General features: G+C 40.0%; 1 protein-coding gene across 6 annotated transcripts in view; it reads left to right on the top strand.

Moving 5' to 3' along the window:
- ST3GAL3 (ST3 beta-galactoside alpha-2,3-sialyltransferase 3) overlaps nucleotides 1–20,935 on the top strand; it is a 188,454-nt gene that overhangs the window by 62,429 nt on the left and 105,090 nt on the right. For all 6 annotated transcript variants that reach the window (XM_054211301.1, XM_054211303.1, XM_054211302.1 and 3 more), the window contains one exon: nucleotides 6,713–6,805. In XM_054211301.1, coding sequence (XP_054067276.1) covers nucleotides 6,713–6,805 — 93 coding nt within the window. The remainder of the gene's footprint in view (nucleotides 1–6,712; nucleotides 6,806–20,935) is intronic.

Genomic DNA, 20,935 nt, shown 5'->3' on the forward strand with positions numbered 1-20,935 from the left:
TTGCTGTTAAGAAATTAATTTCGTGAGAAGCCACAATTGTTGGTGGAGAAGCAGAACAGGACATTTTTTTTAGTGTGCATCATATCTTTTTAGAAACGGATTTGGACCATCTCTTCTCGTATTTGGTCATACAGTCTCCTTGAGGAATTTGCTTACATACTGAAGTAACATTTGAAAATATTTACATCTATTTAGCTGGCTATAGTGTGATAGATGCATTTCCTGTCTCTTCCAGTCTAAGCATTCTGCTTTTCCTCTTCTTTCTATTTCTTCATTTCTTTCTTCTGTTTGTTTAGTTTTTCCTCAGCTGGAAGTAGAAAAATAGCAGATATCACGTGATCAGGCTGTGTAATTCTTTGAACCAAAGTTTGGAAACTTCTAACAAAGCTGTAATCGGAGTTCCTTAAACTTCTGTCTCGGTGTTTCCTAACCCACACTTCACTCCTGTTGAACATGGAGCTCCAGCCACCTACCAAGAGGAGGGGTCATCAGCTCGTCTGGTTTCCATAGCGTCTTGCACTCAAGGAGATTCTGCCTGTTCAAAATAACGTGATGATCATGACTTCACAAGCATTCTGGCTTGTATCAGGAATAGTGTGGCCAGCAGGAGTAGGGAAGTCATTGTGCCTCTGTACTTGGCACTGGTGAGGCCTCACCTCCAGTGCTGTGTTCAGTTCTGGGCCCCTCTGCACAAGAGGGACATTGAAGTGCTGGAGCGTGTCCAGAGGAGAGCTACCAGGCTGGTGAGGGGTCTGGAGACCAGCTCATATGAGGAGAGGCTGAGGGAGCTGGGCATGTTTAGCTTGGAGAAGAGGAGGCTGAGGGGAGACCTCATTGCCCTCTACAACTCCCTGAAAGGAGGCTGTAGAGAGGTGGGTGTTGGCCTCCTCTCCCAGGTGAATAATGACAGGACCAGAGGAAATGGTCTGAAGTTGCGGCAGGGGAGGTTTAGATTAGATATTAGGAAGAATTACTTTACTGAAAGAGTGGTCAGGCACTGGAACAGCCTGCCCAGGGGGGTGGTTGAGTCACCATCCCTAGAGGTGTTTAAGAAACATGTAGATTTGGCACTTTGCGGCACGCTCTAGTGGCAGAGATTGTAGAGGGGTTTTTTTGTGTGTGTATGGTTGGACTCAGTGATCTCAAAGGTCCTTTCCAACCATGAAGATTCTATGAGATTTCTATAGAGTCAGATGTGCAAATACATTTTTTATTTTTTTTTCAGTCCCTTACTGGTGCATGGGAATTGACTGCTATATAGGTGAAAGCTGCTGCTGCTGCTGTTAATGACTTCTCTTTCTCTCTGACTCAACAGCAGTAACTGAAGGAGAGTAAAAGAGCTGCATCATCAGACCTACCGAAGGTGTCCTCCCATGCCTTTAAGTGAGCTGGTAGTATTTGCTGTGAGGCTGACAGTCTGTAGTGAAGGGGAGACTTGATGGGGCACTTACTTTCTCATCTGTCTCTTTAGTGGAAGCCCATGCCAGTTAGAAGGGAAGGCTGGTTTATGGTTTTGTTTCAGGGTTTTTCCCCCTCAAATGGGATTTGTTGCTTTACAAGCTTATGAGATATTATGAAAAAGCATATTGAGGATTGGAAGCTGTCTATTTATTAGGCCGTAATTGACAAATACCATTCAAAGATCTGTGACCCTTTGATATTAACTAAAATATAAATAAATATACACCCTAGCCACTCTGGTTGTGTCTTCATTAGAATCTTGTCTGGAGAAGTCCTGCAATTTTGAAGCAAATCCCATAACTGTTTCTTACTGTATGCTGATTGAGTTCACAGACTGGTTCTGAAATGTAGCCCTGGGCTTATTTGGGGGAAACAAAACTCAAAGTTTTGTTTCAGGAGTCTACGAAAAGCAACAATATTTAATTGGGGACACAGGAGTCCAAACTAAAACTTGGCCTTTTGGCCAACATTGAGCCATGTATGTGTGTAATGGATACATCTGACCCAGGCAATCCGATTGGAGTCCTATTTAAAATAAAATGTCCTGAATCTCATGTGGTGTAAATATGGGGTTCTCAGCATTAGCTGCTTTGATTTAGTGATCTGCCCTTTTTTCAACTGCCAAATTACTTGCTAATATTATTTCATTAGTACTTCATAATAACCACTATGTTTTACGTGCCTTTCATTTCGTATTCTCATCACGTCTCCTATTCGTTCTTCAGGTATCCTGACATACACTTTGTAGAGCTGCTGTATAGGTATGACTCAGTGTACTTTGGACCAAAGAGAAAGAAACCCTAAGGCGAAGGGTCAACCTAGAGAGCATGTTGAGAAAGAACTCCTTTTCCTTGTTGCAGAAATGTATCAGTATATTTTGTGTGCAAGAGTAACAGTGAGAGAAATCAGTCCTCAAATAAGATTATCTCGAGCAGATGAAGTTTTTCAATTTTTACAATCCGCAATTTAGATTCCACGTGGAAGGCAAAGCGGCAAAATCGGTCTCTTAAAGTAGATTTTGTAATATTCAATTACAAGAGCTTAGTTGTCTTTTTTTCAGTAGTCCCAACATTTGAGTTTGTATTACTAATTTCTTTTTTAAAATGGATTTAGATTCCAGTCCTATGAGGATGACATGCTGTCCCTGATCAAGACATGATGAAGGAATTAACCATGGTGACATTTTCATATTTGAGATTAAAAGAAGACACACATCTGCCAAATACAAGCAGAAGGAACAATCTTGTTACTTTTTCTAAATCCTCTGAAAGCAGTTGGATTTTTAACTTATACAAATTGTGAAATTTTTTTAAGATTGATGTCCACATAAAAGTGTAGAGAAGCACAAAAAATCGTAAGAATTCAGGATGTGTGCTAGTCTCACAGGAGAAAAATCAGGGAAAAAAAACAAAAACAGGAGTGCGTTTTCTTTTTGGTGATAAGCCAATTACTTCACCCTCATGCAGGCACTTGTATAAAACCTGCAGATGTTTACAGTGACTACGAATTGTTTCCCTCACTTATTCTGGATAAATTTATTATTTTACTGGGTTTTTCCTGCACAAAATCTGAGCAAAACTTAAGGGTCTGCAGTGTCATCTAATGATATCCTTTGTGCTGTCTCCACTAGCTCTTTAACTGCTTCAACCCAACTGATGCTTTCCCTGTAACTAGGAGCATGAGAGTCAGGAGCCGGAGTAGATGTGCTTGGACTTGGAAGACATAGAGGAGATTTGCACCTTTGTGCTGTAACAGTGGTGATCGCCCTGGCTGGCTTACCACAGCTTTCCATGTGATCCTTGGATTCCAGGCACAGTAATGCGGCTAGTGAGATGAAGCTATTTACTAGTAAAACACTAAGAAAGTAATATTGTTTAGTTTGGTGCATAGTTCTTGACCCATCTGTTGTAAGCAGCATTCAGGATTATTAAATGAGAATCAAACCTAAGTCCTTGTAATGCCGTGCACCGTGCTTTGGTCGTTTGTCAGGCAGCCTTTGTGGAATGTACTTTCAGTATTAGTGCTTCTTCCATTTGGAAATAAGAAACATAATCAAAGAAGTAGCAATACATGCAGCAGTGTAATAAGTACACTGTCATCAGATATAGAAGAGATATTTACTCATATACTTAATTTCTGCATGCTTTTTTGTTACACAACTGTGTACCTACTAACAGCAGTGTGATTTTTACAAAGCTGGATTTGGTTGAAAAATGTATAGTTCTCTATGGGACACTTCACGCAGGATGTTTTGCGGTCTGATTTACAGAACAGCAATCTCTGCAAGATCTGTGAATCTTGCAGAGGAAAAAAAAGCACAACAGAAAGCAAATTTATATATCTAAAATTATGTTAGCTTGGATAGCTTCATGAGGTAGCAGAATGGTAGACAGCAAAGCTGTATCCATCCTTACTCTAAACGTTTTGCTTTGAGTTACACCTAATGTAGGCTTAATGTTATGAGCATGCTGGCAGTGACAGTGTGTAATGTGTAATCTGAAGAAATCAAACAAATAAAATGTGTCCCTAGATGGATTTAAAATGTAGGGTCCCCATTTCTAGTTTTCCGTAGCCTGCTGGCTCAATATGCGGCTAGAAGAAAGGAGATGAGCAAATGTTGAATGATACGAGGTGGCAGCTTCAATTGGCTTATGAGAATTGTTCTGCCTCTGGCACTCTGGATCATGAACTTCATCACATCCAAGAAATGTTAACAGCTCGGCCCCTCGGGCTTTAGCAGCTCTGAGTATCTTTGTGGGTTTTGTAATTGACAGCTCCACCATCAGTATGCGGCACTGGCTGGCATTCTGTGCCACTCAAATGCATGAGGGTTTCAGCCTACTATTCTTTTGCAGAAACACCATGATGGGCATCTGAGTGACATTTTAATTTGATAATGAAAGCGCCATTAAATCAGAAAAGAGAAAAATGCCTGTGTTGTGGCACAAGATATTTTGTGTGACCACTGAGGTCATTTGAGAAAGGCCTGCTGTTGAAATAGTTATGCAAGTTTGCCAGCAATGACTCACTACCGTGGTGGCTGCAGATAAATTCCAGTTGCTTTCTACTTGTTTTTGAAGATTTTGGTATTAGGGGTTTCTGTATGTTGCTTAAACAATAAAAAAGCAGCAACACTTAAGTTCACTTGATAAAGATTAAGACTTCCCACGTTTCTTCATATCTGAAGTGCTGCAACAAGCTGTGATCTGTACACCCTGCTGTCCCTTTTGTACTATGTCAGAAGGGGCTATATTTTAGCACCATTAAAACCTTCTGTTTTGTCAGCAACAGGCCTTTCCTTTCTGTGCCAATTTCTAAAGAGATCCTGACTGGACTGAGAACAAAAATCATTCAGTGCAAGTCTTCAGGATTCAGACTTCTAGATGCTCACGTCTTAGATGCTTGCTCATGTCTCTCATTTAGAGATATGTATTATATATCACCTATGGAAACCAAACTCATGGATTTGGGTTGTGCTAGACAATGTTACACCTGTATCTATCTCTCCATGTCTACATAATATATATTTAGAGAAATTTGCTGTAAATAATTGACAGTGTAAATAGACAAATGTATTGTTCTGCCAGCCTATAGATGAGGAATTGTGATAGTAAAATATTACATGTTTTCACCAAAACTATGCAGCAAATCTGTGGCAGAATTAGAATTGGGTCCATGTTCTTAAGCTTTTTCCAGTGCTTTTCATCTGCAAAGGTCTTAAGAAATAAAGTACTTAATGACTTTTTATTTTCTCCAGTTTATTTCCTCTTCAGCTGTTGAAGGTTTAGATTTTTGTTCAGCAGAAATAGATTTTATTCTTTAAGAACTACATGTTTAGAAGGCTTTGTACTGTATCCAGCTAATCGTAAAATTAACTGTCTGTCTATTGATCACCCAGTTGGAACTGGCTAGTGATCTATTGGGAAGCGACCCCAGTACCAGAACAAGAAGGATAGTTACTACCAGTTCAGCATGCAGTTGCTGTCATTCAGATAGGTAATTTTGCCAGCCAGGGTTCTGTTTGCTCCACTGCTCACAATCCCTCCAGGAACCTTGTCTTCAGCTCAGGAGTCCACTTGCTTGAAACTCTCTGAATCCAGGCTCATTACATTTAGCAGTCGTTTGCTAGTTAACTGGTATTGGTGATGTACGTGTTGGTGACACCTGGAAAAGAAAGCGCAGTTGTGATAATAATGGGCTCCTCAGAATTATTTTTGTGGATTTACTCTGTGGATCTGTACTGTCATCTTCATTTGACTCCTACTGTTGACCTGTAGGAAAAAGCTTTTCATTACTTGCCTACAGCTAACAAAATGGTGTAGCAAATACAGTATTATTGGTTGACTCTTTGCGGTAAACACTTGCAACCTCCACTGACTGTCAAACAACTAACTGTAAATGCATTTCTTTTGAAGGAATATTAATAATTCTCATACTGTGACTGACATTAAGGTATCTAATATTACTTTGAAAGCACAAATGAGTTAACCCTCGTAATGTTTTCATGAAATGAATAAATGTAAAAATTCTGCAGGTGGTCAATAGGGACATAAAATTAAATGGTTTTTTCCAGGTCACTCAGTAGATCTATGGTAGAAGTATGCACTGGATTTAAATATCTCTTCTTGAGTTGTGAATCTTGTTTCTGTACAAAAACTAAAGGAGCAAACCTTCTATATTCTAAATTTGGCCCTGAAATCACTAGGCAAGCTGAATTAAGACACGTCTCAACAGAACAGCAGCAATGTCATCTGTTCCAAATACTGAAAGCATCTCTTGATGATAGCCTGTCAGAACTGCTCAGTAGTTTGTTTCAAATGCTTGAAAGGTTATCTTCTAAATAATATTCTAAATAATACTTTTTGTAATTTTAACTTGGATCGTACTTTAGAAAAATAGCCAAAGCAAAGTGCTGTTTATGTTTTCTTCTTTTTGAAAGGCTGCAGTCTAAAATGATATCTTGGTATTTTTCTTCCAAGAGCTTTACCTCTTTTTACCTTTTTTAGATATGAAAATCTTTCAGCAAAACTAGTGATTTAGTGGTATTTCAGATACCCTTAACCCTATCCTTTGTTGTTTTCCTGTGATGCTATATTGCAACAAATAAATAGCCATCTGTGTTTGCTGCTATTCCTCACAGCTGTTTTTCAGAAAAGGTATAAGGAAAAAAATACCTTGTATGATTGCAAAAGCCAGTTCATAGCCAGGAGAGTCCTGACTCTCTACTTTTTCTTTTTTTTTTTTTCCTCAGGCCTCCAGAATTGGCATCAAAGTACGCAAATATCTCTGAGGGAGTGTGCAAACCTGGTTATGCATCGGCGCTCATGACTGTCATCTTCCCAAAGTAAGTAATTAGTGGGTTTTTTTTTTCCCCTTTCCGTGATGACTTCTCATCCTTCAGGGTGGGTGATCTGCAGAGATTATCTTGAAAACTGTCATTATTCTGTCATTTGATTGGTTCAAGGGGAGAGCGGTGTTGGAATTCTGGGCTATTTGAGTGGTCAGTGGCAATGGCTTAATTAATTTTAGTCTGACTCGGAGCCTGCTCAAAGAGTACAGAGTTCTGTATGTTGAGTAATAAAACAAATTATATTGTCAGTGCATGATACAGATGCGTGGTGAAGCTCACTGCTGGTACCAGATGACGTGATCCTTAGGAAGGTTAGGTTATGAAGTTACAGATTAAGTTATCAGGAGTAGTAAAGTGTGATCTTTTGTTTTTTGTTGGGAGAACAGGGTAAAGCATCCCTTAGGTGCCTGGAGGCTTTGCAGTAGTGTTTTCCAAGTGGTCAAAAACGTGTTATTAATAAGTTGTGGATCTTACTGTGTTGAGAAGTCATTGATTGCTAAAGTATTACTAGTTTCTTCTGAATTTGTTTCCCTCTGAAAGGGTAGAAAGTTTCATAGTCAGTACTGTGTGACAGCTCTCAGAAATGAGGAATGTAATCATGACAGATCAACCAAAACTTACCTTCAAATTTGACTTACGGCTTTCTCTAATGCACCATGTGGCTTCTGCATTTCAAGGAGTTGGTAGAATTGCTGGAAGACAGTTCAGAAGATAGATTGGCAAAAACATAATACTGTTGAAGCTCAAGGATCTCAGTTCATCAAATGGAAAATTTGACTTAATAGTTATTTGACCTTTGTACAAGCTTCTAATGCATGTGGAAAAGGTGCTCTACTGCAGTGATCTCTTTGGCAAAAGAGCTTGTGGACTTCTTAACACAACCGGTACTTTTCTGAAAGATATTTTATTTCTTTTGAGGAGGAAATTTCCATGACTTGCACCTACAGAGGTTAGGTTGGGTGCCCATGGCCTTCAGGCCAAGCCTGAATCTGGTGGTATCTTCTTTCTTTGTTATTATTGGCAAACATGGTATCTGGAAAGTTTAAAATTTAAAAATAAAAATCTGACACTGCCTTGTAACCAGCAGATACTGCAGCCAGGCCTTAAAAACAAAACACTAAGTGTTGAGACTATGTTCTCCATCACCAGTGTAAAACAAACAATTATCAGTACTGTAATTTGTGTGAATTTTGGAACTCTGGTTGGAATATAAATAAATACTAGAACTGAAGGCAGATACATTATCATCCTCTTCTTTTAAGAACTTTGAGTGCTTTTAAATCTGTGTTTGTATACATATTAAATGCAAATAGTATAAAACAGGAATATAAGGTAATATAACAGCGGTAAGATGCCTGAAGATAAAGCCTTACTTTCTTTATGCAGCTGAAATGTAATTGCCCTTTCCAAGGCATGGCTGTTCTTACGTATTGATTCTGCAGAGCTAAATTATATACACTGAAGAAGGAAGACTGTTTAGTACAGTTAAAGCCAGAAAATACTGTTAAATGGTCCCTTATCCTGATTTGTTTCATGACGCAGGACATGGTGTTTTCTTCCAGTAAATTCATCATGGATCATGGGCTAGTTAGCTTGATTTAAAGATTTCAATTAATGGAGAATCTGGTAATAATGGGCTATGCCATTCCTATGGATAAACTCATTATTGCAAAAATATTAATCTTATTTTAATTTTAAATTAATTTAAGACCTTGGCTTCAAGGAGGAGTGTTTTTGCCTGCTAGAATCTGAAGTGTTAGTTATTCTCTCCCTCAGTAGCTACTTACAAATTGCTGTTCACTCACCTTTTCCTGGTAGCTCACTGCATTGAACTAATTCCATGCAAAGAGGTAGTAACTTGTTTGTGGTCTAACTAGGTGGTTGTTCTCATGTTCATACGTTGAAAAATCATATTCATAGTTCTAAAGACAGTATCTTGCTGGGGATTTATGTTCACTTGCTTCTCTAACGTGAACCTTGAACCTCAGTAAGGTTGACATTTTTTTCCAGGATGTCCTTTGATTCTTTATTAATTGAATTCAGTGTCAGACACTTCATTATTTTACCTAGGATTGGTGTAAGGAACTACTGGCTGACCAGTAGTTCTGCAAAGAATTCCATGCTACACTTAAAAGTCTTTCTCTTCTGAAACTTCTGTCATACTCAAAAAATTATGCAAATTTAATATTACCAAGCCAGGTATCAGAATTTAATATATTTAGAACTCTTAAAGCCAAATTAGCTTGCCTGTTGATTTAAGAATTTGAGCTGCATGATTTCTTTCATTCTAGCTTTTGTTTTCAGTTGCTCGTATCACTAGGAAAACATCTCTGTGGCTGACTTTTTTCAGGCTTGGTCTTTGCTACAAAATGTGTGCTTTTGTTGTTTTTTTTTTTTTTATTTGTATACAGTTGGTTTGGCTGTTTTCAAGCATGAATAAAATGAATAAATGTTTTCCCATTCTAAAGGTTCCTGACTTTTTAGTGCAATTTTTAATGTAAATAGGCAAAATATGATGGAAATAGTTGAGATAGAATAAATATTTTTCAGAGGATGTAACTCCTCTTGGTAAGTGCTTCTTTAATGGTAAAAATGTGAGTTCAGACTTTACCAAGCATAAGCAAGCACTAGACGTTTTAAAGAGCAATGCCCTGAGAAATCTCAAAATGTGGTTTCTGGTAAGGAAAGGCTAAAATGATTGTTTGTGTTTTATGATTGTTTGTGTTTTATGAGGGTCCTCAGTCAATCAGTTCACATTCTAGCAATGCTTTATGCCTTCATCGATAATCCTAGCTGGAAAAAATCCTAGGCTAAGCGTGCAGATGATACGCGTATTGGAGGGTACTAAATAAAGGATTGGTTACTTTTAGAGAACCGTCTGGATTGCCTGATTTAAATGGCCACAGTCCAACAAAACATATTTTAATATATCCAATATGAAATAAGACATCTGGGAGGAACAAATGCAGATTATACCTTCAAGATAGAAAAACTTGTCTTGGAAACAGACACAGGGAAAGCTTCATGTCATCTCAACAAAATATCATAGCTGAAATGCTATTTCGGGTTCATATGTACACGCGTAAGTTGAGAACGTTTGTGTGTAGCACTGATTTCAAATTAAAAACCCAAACCCCCCAGAAACCCCACAATCCAAGACTTCTAGAATACTGTGTCTAGTTTGATGGTGAAAGTCCAAGAAGGGGAGGGGAAATAAGAGATTGTAGGAAAGCCACAAAAGTGAACAAGGACTGGCTTAAACAGTAAAGTAAACAAGGCTCCTAGTAATAAGTCATCTTTCTGAAGCAAGAGTTGTATCCAAATGAGGAGAATAGGAAAGAGCATTAACTTTGGCAAGTTAAATATAAACCATAATAAGGTAGGCCAAAAAATGTTGAGGAACAACTTTATAAAGGCATTAAAAAAAAAAAAAAAATAAAGCTTTTTGTCTAACTGTCAAAAGCAGAAAGCCTGCCAGAGATCCCAATGGGCTGATAGATGATCATAATATTACATGTGAGCTACGGGAAGGTAAAGCCGTAGCAGAGAAGTTATTTGCATTGCTGTTCACGGCAGCACAGTTCCCACGTGGAGCCTTCCTTTCTGGGCAACACGCTGGGGGAAGCTGACAGAAGGTTGACGTTTTGGAGCAAATCTGCACAATGAATTGCTAGGAAAAGTTTCTCACTTTGTGAAGAACTCAGTGGTGAAGTTGCTGAGTTACACACGGTTGTGTATAATCATTGCGTAAATTGGCCTTAGAATGGAAGAATGAAACGTGTCAGGCTTTTCAAGAGGGCCCCATGGAGCATTTGGGAAACTAGAAACTAATAGTGAGCCTGGTTTCTGTATTAGGCACTTTGGTAGAAAGTATTTGAAAAAAAAAAAAAAGAAGAATAGAATTAATGTTTGTTCACAGGAATAAAGGCGATGATGGAGAGGAGTCAAGTTGTCTTCTACAGCAGGAAGTCGTGCCCTGTAAATCTGCTTATGTTGTTTGAATGACTGGATGATCACCCTGAATACTGTGTTCAGCTTTGGGCCCCTCACTACAAGAAAGATGTTGAGATTCTGGAGCGAGTCCGGAGAAGGGCAACGGAGCTGGTGAGGGGTCTGGAGCACAAGTCTTACGAGGAGTGGCTGAGGGAGCTGGGGGTGTTCAGCCTGGAGAAAAGGAGGCTGAGGGGAGACCTTCTTGCTCTCTACAACTACCTGGAAGAAGGTTGTAGAGAGGCGAGGGTGTCTCCCAAGTAGCAAGTGATAGGACAAGAGGAAATGGCCTCAAGTTACACCAGGGGAGGTTTAGATTGGATATTAGGAAAAATTTCTTCATTGAAAGGGTTATTAAACATTGGAACGGGCTGCTCAGGGAAGTGGTGGAATAGCTATCCTGGGAGGTATTTAAAAGCTGGGTGGACGTGGTGCTTAGGGACATGGTTTAGTGGTGGTTTTGGCAGTGTTAGGCTGATGGTTTGACTTGATGATCTTAAAGGTCCCTTCCAACCTAGACAATTCTATGAGAAAGGTGATTTAACTAATAAACAGTATATCTGATTTCTTGTTTAAAAAAGAAACAAAAAAAAACCCAACCAAACACTTGGTTTCACTTTCAAAGACTTTGGGGTAATTAAAATCCTGTGGTTGTTAGGAAGTGACTAGGTAAAGATTGGAAACTGTGTGGAAAAAAATAAGAAGATTGGACAATACAGCAATGTTACCCTTGGAGTCCTCTGGAGAATGTATGCTGGGGTCTCTGCTGTTTCAAGTGCTCATAAGCTGTCTGGAGTGGAGGATGAATAATAAAGCACTGACACATTTTTCCAGGTAGCAAGACCAAAAGCTGATTGTGAGAAACATCAGAGGAGTGTCACAGTGCTAAGTGACAGGGCAAAAAAATAGCAGGACAGTTCAGTTCTGATAGATGTAAGGTAGTGTTTGTTGAGAAGATTGATCTGTCAGCGTATACCTAATGATGGACTTTAGTTATGGCTCGAAATCAGGAAAGAGATCTTGGAATTACTGTGGATGGCTCTGTGACTTATCGACTAGTGATGGTTAAAAGACCATGGATATATTAGGAGGTAAATGCAGAAAACCCAAGAATATGTTATGACACTGTATAAATACCCCTTGTCCCTCCATCTTCAACAACACATCTAATTCTCCTCAACTAATTTGGAAACAGATCTAGAAGAATTAGGTATGTATAGGGGCAATAAAGACTAAACAAAAACATGGAGCTATTTCCACACTCAAAAAGAATGAATAGACTTATTGAGGTAGAGCAAGCAGAGGGTACTCACAAGTATGTGTAACGTAGTGAATGGCATGCAGAAAGGTGTTTAGGTGATTGCTTGTCTCAGTACAAGATTTGCAGGTATTAAATGCAAATATTGTGCACCGGGTTTAAAATAAACAAAGGGAAATGCTATTTCCAGTTACATTTTTCTGAGAATGAGTTCCATAGTGAGCAAAAGATTTAAAAAAAAAAAAAGAAAAAGACTGACAGTCAGGTTCTATTGACCATAAGGATTCAGAAACAGGCACGCAAATCTCTAAGTTACAGGAGGCTGGAACCTAAATGGATGTTGAGGGCAGAGTGTAGCTTTACATATTCCCTGTTTCTTAGGCTTTTTACTGAAATATTGGCCAAATAATGGATGCAGACAGCAAGTATTGGGCAAAATGGATGTTGGGTCTAATCCGTTGTGCCCCGTTTTGTTTGGTCCTGGTTTTTTTTAATTGTTATGCCTTAAGAGCAGACTGGCATAGCTTCAGAAAAACATGCTGTAATCTGAATTATGACAGTGGCTCCCCACCAAGAGATATGGATGCGTGATCTCAGTCCTGCACCTCAGTAGGAGCTGGCTGGCTGGGCTGTATCTGCTGCTCACTGTAAATGAAGAAGTTGTCTCATTTTTTGCTTTCCAGGACAATACGATTCTGCCTCTTGCAGATCTCCCAACAAGTAGATAATGACTCAAAGGGCCTGAAGTAAGGTTACTGGTTTCGGAATGATACAAAGAAAATTACAAGCGTCTTTGGTAAAATGGCATCAATAGGTCAGTGAATTAGGCTACTATGTTCAGTGAATTAGACTATTTTTAGTAGATCTGAGGTCACCTACAAGTCTGGAGCTAATGCTTTGACCTTTTTGTAGAAGGCACTAACTTGTGTTTGCAGTGGTAACACTGCAGTCTCCTGCATGTCTGGCCTTACTGTGGAAACGATGCTGCCTGTGTACTGTTCTTTCTATGCCCTATTCTGTGTCAAATGAGAAAGGAGACCTCTGCCCACGGTTTGCGGTTGACATGCCAGCCCAGCACAGTTCAGCTACTGACAATTTTCCGACCACAAGCTCTTGTAAGTTGGCAGCTAATACTAGAAATTAGAGGCGGCAGTAGACAGGGCATGTCTGCAGCCTGCAGACTTGTGAATCTGTGTTTGGTAAGACAACATGGGAAAGAAGTATTTAAAGAAAGATAGAGAGTATCTGAAAGGATTTCAGAATAAGGGGGAAAGGGGAAGTTCAATATACAACAAATCTATAGGTGTTGTGACCAAAATAGTAAATTTAACATTTGTTACTCAGATAAATAATACTATTTTTAGCACCAAGGATGTAATCGTAAACATCTCTTTCTAGTCAGTTGGTGCTAAGAAATAGTCCTATATGAATCACAAACTTCTCTAAGTCAGTTCAGAAACAAAATCAGTTTGGTTTGTTTGATTATTCTGATGCAAACTGTCTATCGATTAGCAATTGGTATTTTCTCCATAGTTGTCTTTTTTTCTTTTTTTTTTTTCTTATTTTACAATATGGTAGCCTGTTCTCCACTCTGAGGAAAACAGCTCTCCTGTAATATTTTCATACTGAATTGTTTCTTTGCACATAAAGTTCAAAAATTTTTAAGCTTTCATATCAGCGGAGAATGCATGACATGGATTTATAGAAGCCATAGAAATTTCAGTGGCTTTCTTTCAAGTCATTCTTCTGTGGTTTTTTTTCTGGTGTTTAGTTCCTCCTTGATATTGTAGGTCATAGGCTCCTGTGCATTTCTCTACTTCCACAGGCCAGTTGTGAATAGCTGGGGCAGCTTCAGATGGCCTTTCTTCAGAGTGTACAGGGTAGACGCCTGTCTTCTTGATACGAGAGCTTGACAAAAATTTCTTTGCCATTGCTGTCTTGCAGGTATAGTTTATGCAGCTTTTGTACTTTAGGAAAAAAAAAAAATTACATGCAAATGGCAGATAGGGGCTTCAAGTGGAACTGGCGCTTTTGCAAGGGCATTAGCAGGGGTAATTTAAAAATAATAGGATAATTTAAAAATGTGGTCCCCTCATCCCCAATGCTTCCCCATTCGTTTCCATAACCATTTCCAGGAAGCAGAGCCTCTTATAATAAGCACACAAGAGCATCTTTCCATTCCACGCTTTCCTGCTTTGTTCCTCAGATATTCAGAAAAAATATTTTTAAAAGAGAATTTTTAACCCTCTGCTTAGAACTGGCTTTATTCATGTTTGGCTGTCTGGGTGCCTCCTGAATTACTGCCATACCCAGCGTGGGCTTGTACTGAAGTGACAGGGCATGAGCTCAGTGCTAGAGACTGTCAGCGCAGGTGATGGCTGCTTCCTTTGTGATTAACTATTTAAGGAGAGCAGAGGAAGGCAAAGGATGGCAGCTTCACGTGGTTCGTGAGAGCTCACTGAAGAAATTGGCTGGATAATTAGTTTGCCACTGAGGATTGCTGGGAGAATTTGAAGCTATTCCCTGACTGTAGCATGATCCATCTGCTGCATATTTTGCGGTCTCTTCAGGTGCAGTGGGTAGTATCTCTTAATTTTTTAAGACACCTGAAATTGTATATATATATGCTGAATTAGTTATTGATGGTAGGGTTTTTTTTGTCTTCTAAATATATGTGTAATGTACATCTATTTTGAAATACACTGAAGTGGTTCATTTTGTTAATTTGAACTGTGAAAGTGACTTGTGGCCAATGAAAGAGTGGACATTTCTCGAGGCTCCTGCTGAAGTCAGGGTCCCTGTGTCCCAGATGCTACTGTGAGAAATGCCTTCTGCTTTCCTTCAAAACAAGATCACTCCTGTTTTAGCAACGGGGAGTACTCAAACCCCTGTCCCTTCTTTAAGTCTCTTGCTCTGTGCTTGTGTGTTCAGGAATAGTGTACTATGATGGCAGAGATGGTTTCAGAGCTCAAAGTTACATTTGGTGTCCCAGTAACTGCTGTAATCACAGCTCTGTCAGGAAATTTGTATGTGTCAGTGCCCCAGAGGGTGTTTGGGGGTGCCGGAGCGCTGACCGGGAGTCTTTATCATGACTCCTCTCAGATCCTGTATCTTGTTTATTCTGCCTGTCCCCACAGAAAAGACAAAGGAAATATTTGTTGTTGCATTATTGAGGTTTGAATTTGCAGGGACAAGTTGATGCAGGTGTATTTTCTCCTGGGCAGTGCTGAACATCATTAGCTTCCCTCAGTTCCTTGGTTAACACTGGCTAAAGGAGTTCAGGACTCTCAGGAGGGGAAAGGAGGGATGAAAGAGGAATCGAGGGTGCCCTGGTCTGTTAACCTGTCGGTGTTTCCCATTGCTCCAGCTGTTCAGTGCCTGGCTCATGCCAGGGACATTGGAGCATGCTACTGCTCACGTTTACCTCCTGTCACCTCCTTACTCTGTGTTTTGTAAAACCCGGGCTAAATAAACACGCAAGCCAAAACATGCACGCTCCTCAAATCACTTCTGGTGTCTGGGCAGCACCTCCCCACCCGGAGCTCCACGGCTTTTCCAGTAATACATCTTCCCATGGGGGCAGCTGCTGACCCGCTGTCACTGCTGGCAAAGGGAGCAGCATTTTGCACGGCTCTGCTTTTCTTTCCTTGTGATTTTTATGAAATAGTGCCTTTTTTCTCCCTTGTATGTTTGTTCTGAAGTGAAGATTTTCTCACTTTTTCACCTCTGCAGTTAGTGTGTTGTGTATTATATACAATTTGAAGGCACTTACAAAGAGCACGATTTTTTAAATATATATATTAATGTAGATTTTGAATGACAGAATTGGGTCAGAGTACACAAGAGGTATAATTCCTATGTTTGTTTTATTGTCACGCGCTCATTTGAGAGACTTAAATCGCTCTCACTTCTGCCTAAAGGTGAAAAGTCCGTTTTCTCACAAAATGCTTTGTCACAGCTGGCTGTACGTTAGTGAACATACAGCACAGTCTGTATTTGCTTTTAATATTCAAACTAGGATTGTTGTCTGAGCTGTTGCTGCTATTTATAACAGGGGCAATTGGATTACCCTTCACAACACCCTGACTGCTTCAGTCCCTTCCACCTGCCTTGACTGCAGGAGGAAGCTGGGATTAAGAGGCAATATTTGGTAACTCATGTTCAGAGTGTTGCGAAGCTCTGGTACCGAAGTGGTGGTAACCAAAGCTCCATTTAAAGTGTGGTCGATTAACTAATTTCTCTGCGACAGATTCCCTGCATTCATTTTTCTTTTTTTAGAGAACAATGATTAGGAACGTAATTCCAGAGATGAGCAGATGAAACTGTAGGCAGAAGTTCACTGCTGGCTCTTAAATTCATAGCGCTGATTAACCAGCTGGAGCTCGTACTTCAAAACAAACTTCAGTGGCAACAGCTCATTTCTTCACTTCTGGAAGCCGCTGAAGATTTGCATGCTGCTTCAGTCAGGGTGAAATAGATGTGGCATAATGTAAGAGTAGATTTAAAAAGAAAAAAAGGCTCGGGTTCTGTGTCTGCATCCCCTTTTTTACATGGCACTGTTACCTTAAGGAGTTCATGCTGCCCCTTGTGCTGCTCCGTTACCTGAGCTAGCATAACTGCCTGTAGACAGTGCAATAAACCAGGTAGTAAAATAATCCTTATGTTCGAACGTGAGTTTTCCATCCTCCGTCCATCTACTCGTTTTGTGCAAGATTATTTTTAATCCAGATCAGTTCACTGATCCAGTTTATGGAATTACCAAATCATTATACAAACCCAGCCAAGGGTGCAGTTTGGGAATGAAGAGCTAAGGTGATGGGACTGCAAGTCTCCATAAGCCAACCTGGGCTTCAGGACAGAGGTGTGGGGAGCTGTGACTCGGGAGGTAGGGATCTGGTTTCACCTTCAATTCGTGCAGGTTTTTCTCTCTATCTCATGGTGACTTTTTAACCTTTAAAAAAATTTGCAAAGCAGTAGCTGCAATTCCCATGTGCTGAACCATTTTTGGAGCGAAAACTTTTCATGCTTAACCTCTCTCAAGTTTAAAAAAAAAAAAAAAAAAAAAGTATGTGAATCCATGTGATGTGCAGGCTTTGTGCCTGAAAAGTTTGTCTTCAGATTCCTTTTCGTGACTTCTGAATTAAGTGAGACTGTTAGATGAAAGCTGGAATATGGGCATGTGGACCTTACTGAGCGTGTGCCTTTCTGGCTTCAAAAAAGGTGCAGAGCATATGCGCTCTCGCTTCAGTATAAGTACACTGCATCTTATGCCAGATTTGGAACAGGACGAGTGGTTCTTTGTTTTGACTTTTTTTTTTTTCCAGAAGACTACAGTTATTTCTAAATTGTGAACTTTAACCAAAAAAAAAAATAAGGGACAGCTGTACAAATGTATAAATAAATAACTGTATTTGCGTGAGCAGGATGATTGTAACAGAAACAATAAACTTAATCTGTGCCACCAACTAAGTATATTTAATTGTGAATGTGTGTTTGGGCTCTGTTGCTGTGGCCCATCTGCTCTAAAGCTACACCAATAAGAATGTTTAACTCTCAGGAAAAATCTTGTGGCAAAGATTGCTGGAGGATCTAAATGCATTTGAGTGAATGAAAATATCAGTGAGTGTGAAATGAAACGAATGAAAAAATATCAGTGAGTATGAAAATTAAGCAGTGTATGTAATATCACTGTGGGTTTGATAAGCATGTCTTACCTTCTTTTCTTTTCTTTAGATCCCCCTAAGAAAGTGTTCTGGGGTATCTCTCCTTTTATTAGAACTCTGACTTTGGCTCTCTGAAGGTTCATCTTTCTTGGTCCAGCCTATGATTGCCCCAAGTTCCCTGGTATCTCCGAGGCTCTGTCTGACACCAGGGATTTCCCCTTGCCGTAGAAAAGCACACAGCTTCCCTCAGAGTTTTCTGAATTGTGTTCAAGAGTGGATAATTGTTCCTTCTGAACTCCCTACTGGTGGTTTCCATCAAGATTCCTATCTTCGGGTAGATTTCAAGTCAATTTATTTTCCTCGTCTACCTTTCCCTCCGCCTGGCTTACTGTCACGCTTTGTTCTATTATTGAAGCATTTCAGGAGTGTCAGTGCATGCAAATGCTGTCACCAAGCCAACGTACATTGGCTAAGAATATGGATGAAAAGCAAGGCTGATAATTTATGCAAGATTATTAGGCCAAATTAGAAAATTAGAAACAGTCTGGGGAACCCTCCAACTCTACATTAGGCAAATGAAGGTGAAAACTGGAAAGATTAAAAATTCTCTTTGTAGCAACGTGAAAAGTCACTTGAGAATGTTGTTCAGATAATAGTGTAGAAGCACTGACTCCACTGCAGCGTGAACAGCTTAAGCTCCTTTGGCAGTTGTTTTCTTGGTACCTTTTACTATAATTCTGAGGTAACTATGCAGCAAAATTAAACCCATAAATTAATTGCTAAATTCTATAGAAGCAATGCTGTAACTGTTGTAATAGTGTCAGGGGTCACAGCAGCTTGGTGAAGTTCTTGTAGTTTCCCAAGGACTCTTGCTCACTGGTTCAACCCAACCCAAATCACTTGTAATGCTGGAAACTGAGGCGAGAGCATTAGCACATACTGCAGTGAAGCTGACTGCAACGGGATGGCATATTTAACAAGTATTACATGCTATGTTTTTAAATTCTGCACCTATTTTGCTAAATTCTGAAGATTTATGCGTTCAGGAAAAAAGTTGTTTCCTTTTTGTGTAATCTGCTGTACCTTTAAGAATGATCATTTCTTTTTCTCTCCTGAAGCATTTTCAGTCATTGATGTACTTGCACAAGGACTTCCTGTGTGCAGGTCAGGGCTGTAGCTTACTCCAGTGTCCACAGCTTGTAAACCAGAATAACTGTGTCCAGCTCTCTTAAGAGAAGTGTTTTATTGTGATTTTCCTGAAAATCATTCCATCTGCCATGCTAATTTGTTATTCTTCCAACGTTAAACAACTGATGTAAGCTTCAGAATTGTGTACATTTCAAAGAACACGTCTTGTACTGTTCTTGGAAAAAAGAAAAAAAAATCTAGACGTTTATATGGTTTCCCCTTTCTAAATGGATATTTGTCACACCAGTTTTACCATGTTTCTAATCTGTTTATCAGCTGTGCCAGGTTAGGTCCATGTTTATACTAGGGTTTACCTAGGAATAGATGTAGAATTATACTGCTGAAAGTGATGTCAGTGTGATAAAGAGATTCCTGAGAATAAAATTAATTTATCTAGGAATGAAACAGGTTAAAATATCTGTGACCTTCTGTGGGGTCTCAGAGAGCCTGAAACCACAACGATATATAAATATGCCTGTGCCCAAAACCACGATGCTTTACCTGTTACCCTCCTAAATAAAAAGGTGTGTGTGCATCTGCCTTTACTTTGGGTCTGCCTCTGTTATGGCATCTCTGCTGTCTTTAATGGAAGGTGATGCTGTATTACCCACCAGAAGGGTTTATTTCTGGGCTTCGATCTTTTTTTCTTTGTTTTTATTGCAGAATTTTTACACTGAGAGCAAAGACTGGCCCATGGATGAGCTGTTGCAAATACAAAGAGTTCCCATGAATGCTTCAGGAAAGGTGGAATACTGTTAAGTCACCTAAAAATGACAAGGAAGGGAAAGCTGTTTGGGACACAATGGCTTTCCCTGTCCCTGCAGGGGACGCTGGTGTCTGTAATGTGCTGGTTGGGGCTGGCCGGGCACTGCTGGCCCCAAACCTTTAGTGTGAGCAAGTCCACAGGACAGTGGCTGTTGTGGTGGGAGAGTCTCTGCCTCCATGTTGGAAAGAAAGGACCAACTTTGGAATGATCTCAGGGGTGTTCAAAGCCACACCAGATGCTCCACCAGGCAGTGAGTTGGGGATAAGCAGCACAGCATATATCTGCTATGCAAGTTTTGTTTATATTTTAAGAATTTGTTTGTAAAATGTGTAACATGACGGATGGGTAGGTATTTAAAGATACGGTATCCAGCTCCAGGCAGTCTTAATGCAAGCTGTGGCAAAACAAGCAACTCCTTAGAGCCAGTGGTGGCCAGCTCTTTTTGCTTTTGATTTGTTTCTTAAACAGTGTCTGTGGAGTTTAGGCGTCGGCAGGGTAAGATCCTGGTCCCAAGGCTCTGATTAAACAGGTCGGCACGCAGTCCATTGTCGCTGGACTTGTTCCTGCTGCTCTTGGAATGGATGAGAAAGGATGTCCAGAATTTGAAGGAGGCAAAGTATGCTTACAGGACCTGGTTTAAGTGGAGAAAACTAAAATAAGAAAACCACAAACTTTCTCTGTTCCTTGTCAGGGATTTTAGTCAGCACATGGACCAGGCATTTCTCCTGCTTTGAACAGATCTGATCTCGTGGGTAATAATAACCATTCATGGAACAGCAGGATACCAAACAGTTTATAAATGCTAGGCTTGTTTACTTGTGCTCTGTGACTGCTCATTTCACATAGGGGTTTCCTCATCTGTCAAGAGTAAAGAAACTTGGCTGAGTAGACACGTCTGCAAAGAAGTAGTTGGCCTTGCTCTGCCACGGTGTCCTGGCAGAAGATCTGTCCTGCTCAGCCAGCAAAATTTTCCACCTGTGCTTAGTCAGGAAGGTATTTTAGCAGGAAAGAAGTAGTGTCATATTTTCTAAGAGGAAAGGAAGAACTGCTCTGCTTCACTCCTCCCAGATCTGGCATCTGCTTCTCAAGGACGTGTGGGGGGAGAAGGTTTGAAGTGCCGATCTCCTCTGTCTTCTCTCTGAGAAGCAGGTTCTTCATTCTTCGGTACTGCATTATTAGGATTTGCTATGGCTGGGGGACTCCTAAACCATGTCCAGACAGGAAATGAGAGGAAATAAGGATAATAGTTTGGGTGTCGT

This window comes from Rissa tridactyla, chromosome 8 (assembly GCF_028500815.1).
Source record: "Rissa tridactyla isolate bRisTri1 chromosome 8, bRisTri1.patW.cur.20221130, whole genome shotgun sequence".
NCBI classification, from domain to species: domain Eukaryota; kingdom Metazoa; phylum Chordata; class Aves; order Charadriiformes; family Laridae; genus Rissa; species Rissa tridactyla.